Source organism: Eleginops maclovinus, chromosome 22, assembly GCF_036324505.1.
Source record: "Eleginops maclovinus isolate JMC-PN-2008 ecotype Puerto Natales chromosome 22, JC_Emac_rtc_rv5, whole genome shotgun sequence".
Taxonomy (NCBI): Eukaryota; Metazoa; Chordata; class Actinopteri; order Perciformes; family Eleginopidae; genus Eleginops; species Eleginops maclovinus.
The window spans coordinates 3,573,757-3,594,360 of record NC_086370.1 but is presented as its reverse complement, the minus strand read 5'-3'; the positions used below and the strand labels follow the sequence as shown (position 1 = coordinate 3,594,360).

The 20,604-nt window shown below is 39.9% G+C and overlaps 1 protein-coding gene across 2 annotated transcripts in view; it reads right to left on the bottom strand.

Moving 5' to 3' along the window:
- The window catches only part of LOC134858611 (inositol polyphosphate-5-phosphatase A), a 162,642-nt gene extending 142,919 nt beyond the window's left edge, over nt 1–19,723 (bottom strand). Inside the window, exon 1 of one of the 2 annotated variants that reach the window (XM_063874588.1) lies at nt 19,229–19,723. In XM_063874588.1, coding sequence (XP_063730658.1) covers nt 19,229–19,306 — 78 coding nt within the window. In that variant the 5' untranslated portion in view covers nt 19,307–19,723. The remainder of the gene's footprint in view (nt 1–19,228) is intronic. The other variant, XM_063874589.1, reaches the window with a different exon arrangement.
- Between the last annotated feature and the right edge of the window lie 881 nt (nt 19,724–20,604).

The following is a 20,604-nucleotide window of genomic DNA, read 5'->3' as shown; positions in this document are numbered from 1 at the left end:
TCTGAAAACTGCAGCAACGTGAATTGGAACATGAATGTTGAATGCAAGTCGGATAAATTCAACCTCTGGGGATCACGAATGGCTGTACCAAACTGAGATGTTATATGTAGATGTCAAGAATTTCACTGGAGAAGTAAAGACTTAAAATAACAATCCATCCAATAGTTCTTGAGACATTTCTGTACCAACCACCAAAAAAACAATAATAGAAATGTGAATTCAATTTTCCACTCTATAATTTGGCGATTCCCTTGAAACTAAAAGTATATGTTGTATGATCTGTGTTTTTATTAAAGCCAGCAGCAGCAAGGATATCTGATCTACTTTATTCTAGTCCAGAATAGGATTTGAGTATTCACCCGTCCAGCCAGATACTGAGAAATGAGTGTAGTCCACAAATGGAATGATCCTCATGCACATACTGCTGGACCATATAGATGAGTGGGTGCTCCTATGTGGCCAGACACTGACAACAACACTGGTCACCGCAGCAAAGGCAACATATTTTGGGCAGAGCCGACTTCAACAGTGCCCATGCTGACCTGCCTAATATTTATTCCGATCCTTAAAATGATGATTGACTGTTTCACGCTATAATTGTGATACAGTGAGTCTGCTGTCTGTGCATCTCTCTTTTAGAGTACAGGGGGTCTTCATCTTATCAGTATTACAGATGGAACCACCCGTGTTGCTTTTTACTGTCATCTATTCCCATTCATCTTATCACCTCTCCACCGGGGGTCCACTCAATCTCTGGTGACCTTCCAGCAGAATGAAGGCATACAATAAGACAGGATGAAATGAGAAAACCACACACAGTCCGACTGCTACAGACACACTCATACACACAGGATAAGGAGCGTAAAAATGGTCAAACTGAAAGACCAGTAAACAGGAATTGAGAGACAAAGTGCTATGTAATCTCGTTGTTCCAGATGCAAAATTCCTACAAACTCAAACAAACACTCTTGGCTCAACACACTCTGTTGTCTAAACCATTTGGGCTTGTTGATTAGACAAAACTCCCCTGACTCACACAGGCAGATGCAACATGTTGTAGCATTGCATTATGGGAGTAGTTGCATTCACTCATCGCCATCTGTTTCCCACTTTGGATTCCCCATTGGACTATACAAAAAAAGAACCAGTAACACAATCACATGAAAACCCTGAATAAAACAGTTTGACTTTAAAACATTTCACAGGTAGACAAACGTGCTACAAGCTACTCGCTAACACGTAACCAGCTTTTCTTATGGATAACTTAAGATCCAGACGTCCAGTGACTAAAATAGTTATTCAAATTAAAATATGTAGTTAAGAGCAAGCGAGATCTAGAAAGCTTTGTGTGAAAAGGTGTGTTAAAACTACGTAAAAAGTTCATTTATGACACATTTTAGCAGACAACCGCAATAGCATTCGCAAGAGGATACAACACCACTTTTTCGGCGACCAAATGCTGACCATAACGTTGAATCATATTAGGGGTTTCTCTAGGTTTGAACATTGTAGGAAACCTTTGGGATACTGCAAGTACACAACTCAACAAAATAAGGTAATATCTTTCCTGTAAAGTTGAACGTTGATTAATAATACAAATGAGAACTGTCTTGACTGTACAGTCCTTTGAGTGACACTTCTTAACACCACATTGTGGCTGAACAAACAGCACATTGTTGCATCATAGTCATTAAAGCAAACATAGTAATGTGAAGACATCAATAAGATTAAGTTATCGGGATAACTTCATTTCATGTCAGCTCTCATCAATCCCATTAAGATGTCATTTTAAACAGTTAGCCTCTAAGGGAAAAAAAGAGGCCAGTGAACCTAAGAGCAGCAACCAAAGGTCAACCAAGGGTCATTGTACTCACCATTTTCTTGACAATTGTTTCAGTGCAAAAAAAACTACAACAACATTGAATTTAAGCACCAGGAAGAAGCCAGTGTTAATCTGCCTTGTCAGATGTTGGCATGGTTTCAAAATGTTCTGACTCCTTTTTCTAGCAGAGAAGCACTACGGAAAATATGACGGACAGGAAAGGCCAGATCCAGACCGGCATCCCCGGCCACCTATCTTCTTAAGTGTCCCTTCACACACCACTTTACCTCTGCCAGCAGCCAATCAGATAAGACTCTCACGTCTCAATTTAGCTGTGTTTGGATCCAAGTGAGGACAGGATAGAACAAGTGCTCAGTCAACACTAACCCTGACACCTATTGTTATTGAAAATAACCCGTTGCTTATTTTCAGGTTTATGCCATATTCCCATGAATACTCCTGGAATCCATATCTGTGAATCTCTAGATACACAGTGTTGGAAGAAGTATTATATCCCTTAAAAAAGTACAAATACTACAGTCTTAAAATACTCCACTACAAGTAAAAGTCCTGATTTTAAAATGTTACTTAAGTATAGGTAGAAAAGTATTAGCGTCAAAACTGTATTTCAATTATGACAAGTAAAAGTACTCCTTCTGCACAATGGCCAATTTCAGAATAATATAAAGTACATCAGTATTATCTGATTCATGTTTTTCAGGTATCATTAGTCAAAGTTAAATCAGAATGGATCTCCCACAGAATTATATTATCATGGTTATTATATAATCTTGTTTTTATACATGTGAGAGCATTTTAGTGTTGTAGTTTGTCAATGTGGACCAAATTAAGATACTTCAAATACTGTGTACGAGTAGAACAGTACTGCATTACACCGTATCAGCATATCATGTGTTGTATATGTTAAAAGTAATATAGTGAGTGTGTGTTAAAATACATTTAGTGGAGTAAAAAGTACAATACAAGACTTAAATGGACATACTTAAGGAAAATACAGATATAAGTAAATGTACATAGTTACTTTCCACCACTGAGGAAAAAGATTACAAAGATGTGCCACAAAGAAACAGCCAGGCTATAGGCCTAGTTTTATACTCATTCTACAAGAGCACAGACCAGGTGCCGTACCTTGTAAACCCTTGTTCTACACTGTGCCTGACAGCTTTATGTGTAGTGCAAAGCTTTAAAAGCCTAAGTACATCATTTTATTCGTGTCATACTACTTTAGTGGTTCAGTAAAGCTGGAACATCTCTAAAATCCAGCTGACACAAACACACACAGGCAGGGTTGGTGCAGGAACATACATTTAACATTTTTACTTACACACTTTAACAAGGCCAAATTAGGTAATAAAAAAGCAGCTAAGCAGGCAAGGTGGAGACAGTACCATCTGTTCCGCTCCTACGTGGACAGGCATTTTGAGAACCGAGGAGCCCGACAGAAGAATGGACACTTCTCTGAAGGAGCGCTGACAGGCTGCAGGCGACGGGCCAGGGCAACCACTTCAGACAAGTGTGTGTTAGTGTGTGTACGTGCTAAGTGTAAAGTCTTCTTCCTTTTATCTATAACCAGTCAACTCAATGACCACTCACATCGATGCCTGACTGTCCATTTTTCTGGTCAAATAGAACAACCATTTGATGGTCTGGTGACAAATCTAGACTCTGACCGGCGCAACTCTTATGTAATAGAAAAGTAGATTGCAAAGTCAAATCAAATCCAAGTTTATTTATATAGCTCAATATAACAATACACGTTTGTCTCAGTGGGCTTTCCAGATGGCCAAACATGAATGACAGTGCTAAAAGATAAATAAAATGACTATCGTTTTTTTTTTTTTAAGCTAGAAAGAAGGTAAAATACAAATAAAAGAGAGCAAAATAAAAAGATAAAATATAAGAAAAAGACAAGACATACTATAAAATGAAGGACTTAGGAGGACAAACATACGGTAATATTGAACCAGCTTTAACTTTATGATCTCCAGGAAAAGCTACTTTTACACATGTTAAATCACATCCTATCCCTGAAAACATCCTATCTACATGATTTTTGTCTCCTTCGCTAACTTCTTGCTGTTTTTCTTACTGGAAGAGGGAACTTGGGTGAGGCTGAGTGCTTCACTGTCACACAGCTTCTCTGGCAACAGCAGAAAGAAATAATAGGATGTCTTGGACAAGGATATACTTGTGGTTGAGGTTTATATATAGCGGACAGAGGAGAGGCAGAAGTTGTGGAGAAGAGAGGGAGGGTCTGCATTGTTCCATTTGTCTGCAGTGGAAACTTTACCGTCGCTAGTGGAATACCAAGTGATAACCCTCTGCAGAGGCCACGCATGATAAGGCAGTGACAGAACCACACACACAAAAACACACGTACAGTATTCGCTGGAAATTGGCAAAGCCCCAGTGACGATTTCAGAAACAAAGGGGTAATCAGTGGGGAGTGGTCACACTTCCACCCAGCTGTTCACAACTCAGGCACACAGCACAGTCAACAAAAGAGTTGAAACTAACCCTTTTACTGAGAAAAACATCACTTCGTCCTAAACACAACCTTCTGTCTTGGTTCTGTGTGAAAATATGTCTAAAAGCTAATACCATTGTTGCTGCTTCTTTCATTCTTAACTGGATTCTTGTCTGTTCTTCTTTAAAATGTATTGTAAAATATTTCGATTCCCATAGGGCTTTTTTTTACTAAGGATGGAAAGAGTTATCAAGAGAAGAAATACTTAAGTAAAGTCAATTTAATGGAATTCCTCGAGAGCTTTCCGTCGTACCTCATGGATTTCATCAGCAAATGGCGTTAGCACAGTTGTAGTGGAGACCAGATATATATTTATTAATGATCCTTAATCCTTAAGTGTGACACCGTTCTACCCTTACACCCCTACTAATTACAAATAAATATAATGTATATGATTACAAGCAGTAATTGACTAATTCTAATTTCCTCATTAAACAGGGATAGTTGTTTCACAGGAAAAGTGTGCCTTTATGAGTTTACAGAGTCTGTAATAAAGTATACAGAACACGTAAAAACGCTGTACACTTAGAGCATATGTAATGTTGGTGCAAAGATAGAATAGAGATTGTCACTTCTAAGGTGCTTCCAGTTTTTGTATAAAAGTGCGGCAGTGGCTTAGTCTGTAAGGGCTTGGACTTGGGTCCAAAGGTTCGCCGGTTCACGTCCCGATTGAACCAAAAAAAATGGAGTGATCTGTTAGCTGGAGAGGTGCCAGCCTCTCTACTCTGCCACCTCTCCTGCATGTGTGTGGTTGTGTTTGTGCATGTATATCCTCTGTGTTGTGCATGTATACATCCGCCCTGTGTGTAATGTGTATGTAAAAACACAACAAAGTGGGCAAAGAAATATTCCTGTAAGGGATGAATAAAGCATATCTTCTTCTTAAAGGTTCTGAGTGTTTTGCAATGCAGCATTAATCTGATGTGCAGGGATTCGATACAAATATAAAATTCCAGCTGTTCTGCTCTCTCATTTTCTCCAGAACTGAGGCCGAGAGGGGGAGGACTAATGATGCAGTAATTAAAGCAGACGCCAAGCTCCAACACCACAGCAGCTTTCTGAGGATTAACACTTGATACCCACCCCCCCTCTGTGCAGCTGAGCAAAGAAAACAACGTGCACGGTTGAATGCAGAACAACAGCATGCAATGGTCATTAGAAGAGATAACCAGGTACTACAGAGAACACATGGGGAGTATTCCACACAATGCTTTCTTGAGTTTAATAAATGAGTGCCATGTGACAACACAGGAGCTATTTCAGTGGTATTACTGTGTTATCTGTTCAGCGTAAATCTTGGCTTGCCTTAAGTAGGGAACCAGAGGGTGTCAAACAGTCAAATACTGATTTCCCTTGGGAGGGAGTTTTCCATTCTGACTTAACAAGTTATTGAAAGAAACCAGACATAGTTCTGGGTGATGGAAGATGTACTTTTGGGTAATGTATCACTCTGATTTATGCATGAACATGCTTTTTTCTTCACCAAAAATGTATATTCATGCCCAAATCACACCCAATATTTTTGGAAGCACCGCAAACAGTAAAACCATCCAGGTACTCCCACCCACAGCTTGACTCCATAGCAGGGAAAAAAACAAGAGGCCAGAGGAAAAGTAGAGTCATGAGCTTAGTAAATCTGTACCAGGCCCTGCTTAATGAGTTGTCCAGACCGACAGGTACTTTTTCAGGCTGGGGCCACGGTGGAAAGAAAACAATTGCCTTAGCTGGGAAATGTTCACCCACCGACTGTAGAGGGACCAGAGACAATAAGCACTCTCCATCAAAGGCTTAGGGTTAAACAAACACCCGTCCTACTGCATATGTGAGGCTGAGAGCATATGGGGAGAAGACAAAATGGAACTGGGGAGAGTAGAGGTCTCTGCCGGGGATAAAGGGAGTTAAAATAGAGAGGAAGAATCCCAGCTGGAGAAGCCTTTTTCATGGGATTTATATACTGAAACTCATTTAACACTTGCCCTGCACCATGGTCCGGGGCGTTCACGGTGAACAGGTGGACCAGTTGATGACGTGAAACAGGAAGAAGAAGGGTCATCTACACAAAGACACCCAAGAAAATGTCTCACTGGAGAAGCAACAACATTTAGGAACTTCTGTCTGTATGGGATGACACCAAATAGTCAAGAATAGCCAAGACAGTTTGTTTCTGACCAGATTAGGGATCAACTATTTGAACAGGGTATAATACGCACTATGTCCTTGTCCTGCAACATGTCTGACAGGGAATCATTTAGACAAGAGGAGAGACATGTTAATGTTTGCTAATAAAGAAATTCTAATTGTAGAACATTTATGTTAGTGGGTAAGGGTTGGTTTAAGACTTTAAATCTGCCAAATTTATTCTGAAATAAGATACTTTTTAACACTGGGGCTGAACTCTTAGGATGGAAATCATTTGAAAGCATAAAAGAAAAGATAAAGGTTAGGGTTGTCTTCTGGTTTTTCTCCAAGTCTTACTAAAGTTTCCATTTATGTTTTCTGGTGAGAGGAACATGACAGAATATCAAACAGACGGTTCAAGTGAAAGGTAAAGAAACAATTTATTTGTCTTTAGGGTCGGGTCCATGATGTTATCCAATAACTATTTGAGCTTGTCAGTTGAAAAAACAAGCAGATTTTATGGATGTATGTTGAGGGTGTGGATGCCGTAATCGATTACTGTAGAGAATGATCAAATATGGATGGCACCATAGTGAGACAGATACATGGAAAAACACGTCCAGGTTTAAGAATATCAAAGTTATCCTTTAAGTTGTAAAGAGAAAGCACATTATATGGAACAGATCCCTCAAAAACGTTTATGTTAAACCCAATTATTCAATTGCAACAAGCTGGGAGATATCCCAGAGAAAATAAAGTCAGCAAAGCATTACATTCATCCAAACTGACCAGACACGTGATGTGTTATGCCTCCCTTTTTCTGAACAACCCCTGTAGCTGCTGGTGATAAGAGCTTTTTGGTGTAACGGGCAGAGAGAGTGATCTTTAGGTCATGCTTCTGCGACACAACGGGCCACAGCTTTTTTATTCAAGACGTTTCGCTTCTATGGAGATGGAAAAGTACTTCTAGCATTATTCAGTTTCTGATAGAGCAAGATGCATGTGAGACTGACGTCATCACTACACATCTATGCAAATCAAGTAGAATTGCATCATAGATTAAAAAACCTAAGCGGACAGAAAGCCTGCTGTTCCTAAGCAGACTTTTTAAAGGACACACATACAAGATAAAAGTGAGCCAGATTCCTCTGACAAACAGCTCACACAAGCTTAAGTACTCCACATAAACTGTGCAACGAGTTCCAGGTATAAATACCAACACTTTCATGACACACCATTACAAAAACATAGAAACAGAAACCTCTTTCTGCAAACTGCCCAACATTCTGGACTGCTAATGTGTTCTTAGAGAAGATCATAGCTCTTGTGTTATTCTTACCAAGAAAAGCCTTCGAACAAAAACCCACATTGGTCACTTTAAACCAGAGAGATTGATAAAAAGTACAGAAGAAGCTTTGTAAAAGGTCATCTTGCAGACAGAACTTTTCCTGTACAACACATCAAACAGCTTACAGTGGAGATTAAAACACTCACATCTCCAAGTACTGGTTTGGAAACTCTTTTTTAAATGTATTCCTCTCATACAGTTTCCATAAAACCATTGTGCCAGTCAACGTCACCGGTAAGATGTCAATTATAGGACAAATGGGACATATTTGGCTCATATATTATCTGTGCATATTGTTAAGCTTAAAAACAGAAAGAATGACATCATCAAGGCATGTCGAGTTTTATGATTGTTTAGAAATATAGGCCTGCACCTGTGACACCAAAGGTTGTAACTTACTTTAAAGTTTAAGTAACCGCTGTCGATTAAGTCTCTCCAGCAAGAATCGGCACATCAGAAAGGTCACCAGGGAACGAGCGCAAAAAGCCGCTTTCCAGCGTTTTCTGTAGTGTAGTCGCTGTTGCATAACTTAACTATGTGTCCATGAACGAGGCACGATATAGAGTTCATATTCATAAATGACCACCACTTCAATATATTCAAATGTTTTCAATAAACCAATTAGGCTACATTATTTGAATCGATATTGCGGTAACTTCTTTATGTTAAATCCTCCTCCATCTGTGCTCGTGGAGAGGTGTGTTTCCTCCCTGCGCAGAAAAAAGTTGAAAAGGAAAGAGCCTTAGCGCCGTGGTCGCCTCTAATGCAAACAACAGATATAATGTTTCCCTCAGGGCAGCACTACGGTGAAAGCTAGCGCTTCTTGTTGCGCGGTTGCAGCATCGATGAGAGCAGCTGGTGCCGACTTGTCTATTCAGACCATTTTTAATACACTTTAAATTGTGTTTGCCGGATCTTTACATATTCTTCCAATCAAAGTCTGGATTAATACCGGCTAACGGAAACACTGCTCTCATATCTGTATGGCAACACTACTTACCATAAAATACTTTGCTAAACCTCATACAAAGTTCATGTTTTGGTTTGATTTTCTTTCCACTACTGCTGGGATGCAGTCACAATATTTGAAGGTATCTACTATTGAAACCCATTAACGCATAATCTCCCAATCTAACGCATTTAACACAAAACAACAGTCAAGAGAGATTTTGGGGTGATCTGGGAGAACTTTAAAAGATGAGTCGAAATGTAATGCATGGAAACAGAATGTGATCTGATACTGCAAAACAAACATACGTAAGTGCTCAACCCACAAACTGTGTTAACAGCAGAAGGATATTATAATACAGTATCTGATCTCAGCAGCAGATCCAATACAAGACAGCTAAAATAAAGAGAAAGACTAACGGATGTTCTTTGTGCAATTCAAGTTAAAATCAATGAACCAATCTGCACTCAACATCCACTAACCACACCACTTCCATCCTCAAATGCAATAAATGACAAATCAGCCAGACATGTCAGGACTTGGAGATAAGGCTAGGGAAATACCAGAGAGATAGACAACTCCTTCAGGTTAATTCTCCCTGCATGTCAACTAACATTCCTCATGTATGGATGTAGCAACTGCTGCTGAAGCCTCATGGCCCCCAGGCAGCATGGCTCCAAAATCTACAGTAAGAATCAAATAATACACATAAATAGTACTTTAAAGTCCTCTGTACTTTTGCGTCTGACTTGACTCCCTGTTAGTGGAATATTTGGTCAGTTTTGTGCAAGACTTTATTTTTCTCCTTTCTCCTTCTCCATTTTTTGATGCTTTTTCACACTGACTGACTCATTTCCCATAGAATTAAGAGCACATCTGTCATAAACACAAGACTTCAAGTGGTTTGCTGGCCTGATTTTTTTAAGTTTTACAGATCAGCTCTAAGTAGACTAATTCTAATACAGGCCCTTAAATGTGCCTTAAGGACAACAACCAGATATAATAATTTGATGCTTCCACTGAATCAGTTTGATTGTACTACTCTATGTCTCTCTATGTGCATTTAATGGGGTACTGAACCCCCACTGTTGTGTCTTCAGGGAATCTTATGAATGAGTCCTTGAGCGCTTCAGTACGATGGGTGCTGGGTGTCCCCCTCTGGCTTTCCCATCCTGGATATTTATAGCTTTTGGATTCAACCCAAGATTCACTTGTCGACACTCCCACCCTTATCCCAGTTCCTTATCTGGGCCCAATGGGGCCTGGCTGGTTATTGTCCTGCTCTGCTCTCTCTCACACACACTCACACACACACACACACACACACACACACACACACACACACACACACACACACACACACACACACTATCAAATCCTCCTGAGCAAGGAGGGTCAATGAACTCTGGAAAAAGTTGGCCGTGTCGACCCACAGTAAAGTCCCTGTCTCATGTTATATGTCTCCAGATCCACATATATGTCTGCGAGTGCGTCATTTCCCCCGAGACACCCACACTATAAACGTTCCTGTCTGGTTCAGTGAGTGACTGCTTATTTTTCCTGTAAGGCTCAACAGCTCAGGCCTGACGGGGGGGACAGATGGTTTTCAGCATCAGCAAAATGATCATTTTCACACCTATGCTAGTTCGGGCCTGAGCAGACTCTGTTCTGGGGCATGCTGACCTGACTCAGCACCTGGGAGAACCGGCTCCTAAAAAGAGCCACGAAAGCTTGATGCACCAAAAAGGTAAGAACAGGAGGCCGGAGGATACAGTAAACTCTACCTTCAATAATGTATTTCCATGTGTCAGATGCTCTAGGAATAAATAATTATAAATAAAAGGATGACTTAAGGACAAATGTGATCTGCACTAATGAAACAGAGGATGAGGGCACTAGGATAACTTTTAGGGAATTATGAACATCTGCAGAATATCTTCAGTTCTGTAGTTTTGGAAATGGGTGCAACCATATTATCAGTTAAAAACAGCAAGATATCCGACATCAGGTGCATCTGATGTCAGGGAAGCTCAAACATCCAGGACTAACCGAGACACATGTACAATGCCAACGACAATCCTACATTTCCAATCCCTTATAGCAAATGAGGCAATCCAAGCAAGTATTGCCAGACAAAAACTTAATGAGTTTGAAGTAAAAATTTAAACAAATGAAGTTCCAGTCACTTGAGAGATTGGCACAGCAAAATGTCTTGTCATTACCACAGAATATGTTGTTCTGGGAGTATGGTGATGCAAGGACTAATAGCTGGGGTAGCACTATAACACACCAGCCAGCCGGGAACTTTCATTTTCTCTGTGCCGTTTACTCCCAGTTGGCTCTATATTATCAGGTTTGCACATCATTTCATTCAGTTATGAGTGATTTTATAGGCTAATGTAAAATTGTCTACCTTGAGTTTACCTTTCTCTCTTTTAGTAAGGAACAAAAAGGACAAAAGGTCTTCACATTTTATTCAACAGACGTATTTCTACCATCAACTCCTGCCTCACAACTCTCAGAAAACCATTATTTTTTTTAATAAAGGTCCATCATCTTCTTCTTCTTCCTTTTTCTTTGAGCAGTTTCTCCGTATAAGTATTTGTCCTTTTGTTTTATTGCAGAATTCCCACTACTGGATGGAATGAATCTTTTGGTTTCCTCAAATTAATTCACATGAAGGCTAAAAAATAAAAGCACCAAAACAACCAGCAAACTAGCTGGTCATGAAAGTGGTGACATCAAAGGAGATTTTTAATAGGAGTTATTACCCCTTTGGATTACCTAATCATCTTGTTTGACATTTTGTGGAAGCTTTCTAGTTGAATGATGTCCAGCTTTTACAGTGACAGGCTGTAACAAGACAGGGAGTCCGGCAGCCATTCCATTATGACAGCGATTGGCTGTGTGAAGAAAACCCAGAACCCATAGTGACGCAGACACTGGGGCTTACCTCTCATAAGAGGAGCCTCAACTTTCACCCCCGCTGACAAGCTGGAGTGGCTGTGGGGTACTTGACTCTGTGCAGAGTCAGCTGCTGGGCTTTCCTTAAAGACTTGAGCCCCTTTTACACATGAACTGTAACCCTGAAATGATCACCGGGAGCACTCTATAGCGCCATAGATGTACATTTCCCTGCTGTGGGACTAATAAAGTATTTATGATTCAAATCCTGAATTACCAATAACTTTAAACCAGCTCTTTAAAAACTTTACCGTGCTCCTTAGTACAAAATATGTGTAAAGTCTGATTGAACGAATGTTTGATTAGAGTTGGTCATTATCCGAAGAATTTGCAAGTAGACGTGTTGATGCGGTTTCTATCACAGCTGGCGTGAGACCAGAAGAAAACAAACACCAAAGGGTGAAAGAGCAGGGTTTGACACATCAACGGAAATATGCAAATGTAGGGACAATGTGATTCAGGAAAACCTTTGAGTAAGGGCCGACTACGAAATCCAATAGACTTCAAGCAATGGCACAAGACATGTTGGTTTATGACCAAATTACAAATCAACTACCCCACTCTGGTCGCGTCATGTCCTGCCGCCTGCGCACTCTATTCAGACGTCATACCTGGACTCAAACAAACGTAGAATTTCCAGTGAATGTGAACGCGTCTGGCACGGATCATCTCCTATTGTTTGCTACATTTCTAAAAAGAAAACAATGTGGAGAATGCCTAGCGTCTGGAGCACCCATGAGAAACAGTCTTTGAACACCATCTCAGCTGTGGTAACATCTTTCACACATGTGGTTTAAATAGCAATGATACAACATGTGTTTTAAATATAATGGGCTTAAGACAGTGCAACATGAACAAATCTACCAATACACCATTAATATTCTATGTTGTCTGACTAAAGATTGGAACATAAATGATATTGTACCACAGAGATGTCGTCCTAACAAAATGAAGGACTTTGCTTCAGCTTATCAATCCGACACACAATGTGTAACACAAGGAGGACCACTAATCCTTTTGTAATGTTTTATAATAACACTATTAAATTATAGTCATCTACTGTTTACACTTTGTTGAACAATCATATATTAAGGGAATATTAAAAACATGTTTTGTGATGTAAACAATGTGTGTTTAAATATGAACAATTGTAATGGTTTTACTGAGAGCCAGACGTACACATAGCAATTCATTACTAGATATTTTACTGTCACTGTAGGAAGCTAGACACTGGGAAAGAATATGTTATACTTACAATTCTGACTTTTTGTCGCCTGGTGGATGCGACTTTCAGCCCTTTCACAACATCTTTTCCTTTTGAAATTATAATTCCGTGTTATGACAGGACGGGGAGCGGGGGAAAAACGAAATAGCGTCATCTGATCTTTCTTTTTATAAACTTTTCCACTCCTGCAGCAATACACTGGAACAGGCTTTGGCAGAGGAAGAAACACAAACTCAAGCTGTCAGATGAAGCATTTAGTCACAGTCTCGGCCGTTCAGCTTCTCCTCATAACACTTGAGCCAAAAAAGCCGGACACAGAGAAGAAACTTGATATTGAAAATAAAGACATACTCCCATTGTTTGTTTCCTCTGTGCTAACCACAATGTCTGGTATCACATATTTGCACTACTACTCTGCAACACTATAAATACACATCCTGGATGCTCAATTACATTATTCAGTTAGGGAATTCACTACCATGTGACTAATGGCTAAATATAGCTTCTATGCTGGCTGCAGCAACATCTTCACATGTTCACAGGGAAAATACAACTGTACTGCTCCTTAATGAGATGCAGAGGGGTACCTCAGATTCTTCACAACCATACACACACACACTGTGAAATGGTCATTGAAAACTAAACAATGGAAGCTTTTATATGCCCTGCTTCCAGTTTTCAGGACACTGAGTCAGAAAGGTATTTTTTCCTGCGCTGTGCTATCTTTAGTAGTGTAAATATGGCAGCTCTGGCGGTCCGGGCTGTGATAGCCTGAGCTAATGAGCTGTCAGTGGATAGGAGAGGGAGACACATAATGAAAAATAAATTGGAAACCCACACTTAAGGGGCTATTCATAGAAATCTATTGCCTCAACATATTGGTATCTTGGCTTGGCTAAAGAGAGGTAATCAAAAACAGTGTTGGTAATCAATGAAAGACAGTTTGTTTTGCAATGAGAGAACTGGAGATTGAAAGCCGTCATTAGGATAATATGCAGATTCCTGGAAAGCAGAGCAAACACACACATCCATCGGGAATAAAAAACTGGCAGGAGAGTTGGAGTGTGTCAGATTGTTATCAGATTTTCAGATAATCCAACTGAGCCTTCCATTGGAAAACCTCCTGATTTCGTGATATGATCTCTGTCAACAAGCCAGTTACCTCAGATCACACAGCGGTCCAGGACACACAAATCACACCAATAGCTTTTTCTCTCCGGACTAATTTAACAAAGAAGTTAACTTTGTTTTGTTCTTTGTTGGGTTGATTGATAAGAAACTTTAAGATATTATCCCTATAATCATCCAAATGACCTTAAAACCTAATAGAATGACTAACGTTTTGTTAGATGTGCATGGTCATTAAGTTCATTTTTGTCAAGCAGGAAATCCAAAGTGTGGATCCTTCTGAGCATGTAAATGATGAGCCCCTTAAGGTGACATGCAAACTCTGCTTCCCGAAAGGCAGCTTTATAACAAAACATGGATCTTAATTATCCCCGACAACGTGTGTTCTTCAGACTCGGAGAAAAACAGCAGCAGTGACTCAGGCCTAGCATTGTATCACCATATATAGACCTATCATTTATAGTAATTCTGAACAAATGAAATGAGAAATTCAATGTCTGCTGAGACGCATATTGTCAGTGCTCTGCTTTGTTACGTCAGCCGAAAAAAAACCGTCAGACTTCATTTAGATGTTTTGTTCATTAAGGTCATTTTGTCGGGCAGGAAATCCAAAGTGTGGATCTTTCTGAGCACGTAAAGGATGAGTCCCACAAGGAGACATGCAAACTCTGCAGCCAAAAAGTCCCCTCCGATTCCACGTATAACCTGTATAATGTTCTCTATCAGGCTTTGAAACTGAAACCATTTTGGGAGGGAAAAAAATGATATGAATAATCATAATTTAATCATACGTGCGATGATTAGTAGACTAATCGCCTGAATTGGCAACTATTGGTCTACTAGAAAGATATTTAAATGGAGTGGAGCCCTAACATTTGCAGTAATCCTAAAACTTCACCACAATCAACTGGAGTGTTGTTTATAACAGTGTGACCAAATCTGCGGATGACTTGTATGGGAAAGAGGTTTTTGGGTGGTACAATATTTCAAAATAACTGGATTCCGTTGTTTGGTGACACCTTAGTCCAGCCAGCAGGGTGTCCACCCGAACAAACAAACCGAGGGCGAAAGGAAAACACTCCCTGAACATGTTGCCCACATTCTGCCATGAGTTTCCACTCAGAGGTCAACTGGGTTAACTAATGTAGAGACTTCATCATCACCTACATCACCTGTGCTTAACGTTGCTGCAACAACCAACCTGGAATTGAAGTGATGTCCTGAATATGGCTGCACAATTAATTAAAATCGCAATTTGGGCTAGTGCGATATTCAAAACACTAATTTGTTACAGGAAAAAGATGTGTAAATATTATATGCTGCTGCATAGATCATCCTGGCATACAAGTATTATTCTACAGACTAAATCAAATATCGTTGTTTTGTAAGAATGATCATAAATAACATTTTAAAATGACACAATGATCCTTATCGCACATCATTTCATTTTAAATAATACATTTTTTAAATTCTTGCTGAATCAAATTTGTTGGTATCAATAATTATTGATCACCTTCCATATTATGATTTTTTGAGTGATGGCATTTAGCAGGCATGATAACTTACCACTATTGAAAGTTTAGCAAATCATTATTAAGCTTCATCCATCTACGGTGACTGCATACTACAGGCTGAACCCGTGGGAATCCCGCAGTGCGTTCCCAGGATGGGAGCGGATAATAAGTCCAAGCCTGTGGGAGTAAGTATCCTGAGACTTGGGAGGACTTAATGTATACTGATGATGGGAGCATGTTTAAGCTCCATCTTCACACACAGGCAGTGGGGTAGTTTTGCACGTACTGTTTCAGTACAAAGTCAACGTGTAACATACTGTGGGCAGCAATAATTCATCAGAAACTTCAGAAGATTCCCATGTTTTTGTGTCCAAGTGACCTACGGGGACAACACATTATCTTAATTAGTTCAGCACTGAGCGAAAGCGCTGCAGGAGGCATTTGCTGAATGGATGCAATGTAATGCTTTCAAGCAAGGGAGCAAAGTCAATGTACGTCCGCTTAAATGTCTTGTTTGTTTTTTTGCAACAGATGGGAACAGAACTATAGTATAAGTTTACAATAAAGTAATTGAAAGACCCTTAAAGCAAATTGGGAACGTGATCTGCATGACTACATGCTGCTCTATTTAATTAGGTTACCATTAAAAACCTTAGGCCCTATATATCTTTTTTGGCAGAAAGGCACTAGTAAAGCACCCATGCAATGGCATACGCTCTCCTCATTGGAAACAATTGAAAAAAGGACGCCGGCGCTCAGTGAAGGAGCTATTCTGACACAGAACCTAGCCCTGTTTCTAGAGCTGTCATTGCGAGGGGGGACTTTACTTCAGAAACAGAGTTTGCATGAGAAACTCAACAAAAAGAAATAATGGTTCAGTCTTGATGTTTCCAACGTGGAATGTTTGCTGTCATAATGAGATTCCCTGAGGATGGCTGGGAGAGCTAACAAACAGAAAATGAGTTGAACAATAGGATGACTGTTTGTCTTTCGCATTAAATGTTGCTCAAATAATATCTCATAACTGGAGTCAGAGAGAAATATAATTGGCCAAAGGACACTGTGACCACAGAAAGAGGATTTCAAGGGATCAGTTTGAATTACAGGCTACATGCGTGTATTTGAAAATCAGAACTATGGATTATAGATTGTTTCAGTATGAACAAATAACAGTGTTAATGGGGAAAGGCACACTACGACATCAAACTGCAACAACAGTACTGTGTGAATTATACATTTGTTTTAAATCTACCAGATTGTATGTTTTTAGTACAGCAGAAGCTACTGAGCTCTTTTTTGTGGAAGTTTGTTGTATTTGATAAAACAGGATGTTGCAAAACATTTGCTTTAATGTTTAAAAAAGGACGTGTTTTTAAAGTAGGCAGAAAGGGAAAACTTTTCTTTCTCATATCTAAAGCACCCATTCCAACGCAAAAACGTATCACAAGGCAACAGTTTGATATCTAGCATAAAACTAACTTGTGTCCAATGGCTCACTCACTGCACACTATCTGAATCATTCTTTCTCAAACGCAAACTCCCAGAGAAATAACGTATGGTAACGCAGAAAACACATATTGAAACGTATTGGTCCACACAGCCATCTTATCCCGTTTATACTCGGGTCACCTACACCTTCAAGGGAAAAACTCTGTATTTTACATCAAATGCTATAATCAATACTTGCGGAGTAGCTCTCTTTGTTGAAATACACCACAACTGCATGTTGAGGCTGTAAAGAGTGTGTTTACATGTGTAAGGGCTGTAAACACGGAGTCTGGAGCAACGTAATCGGTTTAGCAATAAGTTAAGTAAACACCATATATTCCATTCAGAGATGAAACTCTGTGAGAGGATATGGGGATATACCATCAGCCTTAGAAGGCCTGATGCATTTCATATGGTATCTTGAATTCAGGCTATGTCGTCATGACACTTATCTACAATGGACTTAATAGCAGAAATAGAACTCATGCATCATAAGGTATGTCAACACAGTTCAGACCACAGATAATATATACGAGCATAGATATGACCAAAACATGCTCTAATGCCCATTTTGGCTCCATCTGTCACAAGTCTGGTAAAAAAAAATTAAAAAAAGATCCACAAGACGCCAAAAGCGTGCCGCTTTTGAGAGAGAGGCAGGCTATTAATAGGCTTACTCCAGCGAGGGAGACGCTCTTCCCTCATGTTTTGGATCAGCTCTTCACACGAGTGAAAAGAGGGAGGAAGAGGGGGACTCTGTATTGACACAATACTGAAAGTGACACAACAGCAAATGAACTTGAAGCATTAAAAAGTAACTTTTAGTTTCCATTATATTGTAGTATCATTAGGTTTCAATTTACAGCCTGACATACAAAAGAAAGGAGTCCAAATGCATTCCGACCTGAGATATCATTCAACAACCTGCACAGACACTCCTTAAGAGGCCTGACACACCTATTTTTCCACAGAACATGCCTTTCCTTTCTTCGGCAAAGCAAAGTGGCTTTATCTAGAGTAAATATTTAATTGTGGCTTGTTCTCATAAAGATGTAAATAGGATGTTGGTGAGTGTATGTACTCATCACACCGTCTACTTTAGGAAAACCCTACTCCTGTATGCGAGAGGTTGTAGGGCAGCCCTGTCATGATGAAGAGGGTGTAAGCATGAGCTAGTATCGCGTGTTGCATTTCCTGTGATGCAGTGAAAAGCAAAAATATTCATTCTGTCAAGCAACCACAAATATATACACTTATTTAACACCTTTAAAGTGGTGCATTTGGGATTCCTAATAAAACGAATTTAACTTGCATAAATGTGGCTTAACTTACAAACAAACAGATCCACATTACACTAAAAGGTGGGTGTCCTGCTACTGCACACCCAATGCAGTAGTGTTTACCTTTGCCCAGCATTGGATCATAGAACATTATCATTATCCTGCACATATGATCTGTAATCATGAGAGAAATAATGGGCCATACACAATAGTAATTTGTGTGATTTATAATTTTACCATTCACATTTTATGCATGCCTCTTGATTAAAACTTTGCTATTTGTGTCTCTTTACGTCTGCTGAAAATGTTCCCTTTGTGGGAAGAAAAAAGGTATTCTGATTCTTGTGTAAAAAAGAAAAGTCTCACTTGCACCACTTTTACAGTGGTGCATTTAGGATTCCTCAGAAAATCTCACTTGACTTGGTTTTACTTTCAGATTCACATCACACCAAAAAGGTGGGTGTCCTCTGCATACTGTAGGTATACTGCTACTGCATACCCAATGCAGTACTGTTTACCTTTGCCCAACACTGGATCATAGAACATTATGAGTAGCCTATACTGCAGCATTAGACTATGATCAATCCTCATGAGAGAAACAATGGGGCAATGCATAGCTTTAACTGATACACATATATTTGTTTATATGGTTGTGTGAGGCCCATGTGTTAGTGCGTGGCGGGTTTGTGTTTGGGCTGCCGACCTGACACACACACCACGAGTCGTGACCAGTTACGTTATTTAAGCATAACATGAAGACAACCGAATGAATAAAAACCAAGTACACAACATTGGCGTGAACAGACAACAGTGTGAGACAGTGTGTATCAAGGGAAAAACTCACATCCTCGAACAGAGACCCGACGTTGGCTGTCACCAGCAGTATTCCTGTTCCCTGCGCTGCTGTCAGCTTCCCTGCCATAATGATCTCTCGCAGGTGGGTCTCGTACAGTAGACTTTATAGGATAGGAGCGGAGGGAAAAATAAAAACAGAAGCCCGGAAAATGTCTCACAAAACTGGTTATAACGCGGGGAATCTGCTGCTGAAGCCGGGGTTCAGGCGGCTCGGCTGGAGCATATTTTTCAGCAGTGGCCGTGCATCTACTAGGAGTTGCTTTGCAGGGGAAGGTCCGTTGGCGGCGGCGGTTAGCTTCTTGTGCTACTTTTTCACCTTCAGAGCCATCGTAAAAGTTTCCGTTTTAATCCACGGTGAGTGCCCGAGTGCTCTGGTTCATATCAGCGACGAGTGTTTCCCTTAGCTTTCGTACAGTGTAAAAGTCTCCCTCCGAAAGCAGGACTCTCTGCCAGGACCATTGCCTTCACTGTTTGGAGAGGATAGGCTGGAGTCCTTCACTGCTCTGACGTCACTGTGCCAATGGAAACACGGGCTGTCTTAAAGGGCCAGCGCACCATAAATACAGCAGCTCTGGTCCCTAACGCCACTGTGCCCATTATCGGACACAACTGGACTGCCCCATGGTGAGCTTTTGTCTTTTTCTGAATGTCAACCTATGACTGCAACTTCTGATTGTTTTAAGATTGAATAACTGATCAACTATTTCCATATAATCTATAAAAACATATATGTTTAAAAGCAGGATATGTAAACAACAGAGGACAAGATTTAGCAGCAGCTTGTCGATTTCCATTTATAGGGTGTTTGTAGTCCAACTAGTATTGACCAATTACATTTTTGTGGGGGAGCAAAAGAACAATTTGCCTAAATGCAATCTGTGAAAACTAATCTTCTATTTCTATAACGAGGACCTAGCTTTTCTTTCAGCTAAAAAATAAACTGAATGGAAAGTGTCTACTATCTAAACTCCAAGTATATCTTGGACCCGGGTGGCAGGAGTTGTGGACTGAATGTTTTTAAAGAAAGAAAATTGATTTTTTTTAGTTTCCATTTTTTATCGGGTGAATTCTCATACTCAACGTTTGTTTTATATTAAATATACACATTCTTATGGCTGCCACAATTTGAGTGGTAGTTGGTGTGTGTCATCTCATGTTTCTCCCTTCTGTGTGTGGATTGTTCAATTGGCAAAATGGAATTAGACACAATATTTTTGTCTAAAACCACACAAAGCAAGCGAGCTAAGAAACTGAACTGAAAGTGACATGTTCTGGAAATCTGCTGACTCCAATAGAGCCGCTGGAATATTGGAAGAGACTTTATGTTGACTGATGAGGTCTGAGATTGTTACAGTGAGATTTGCA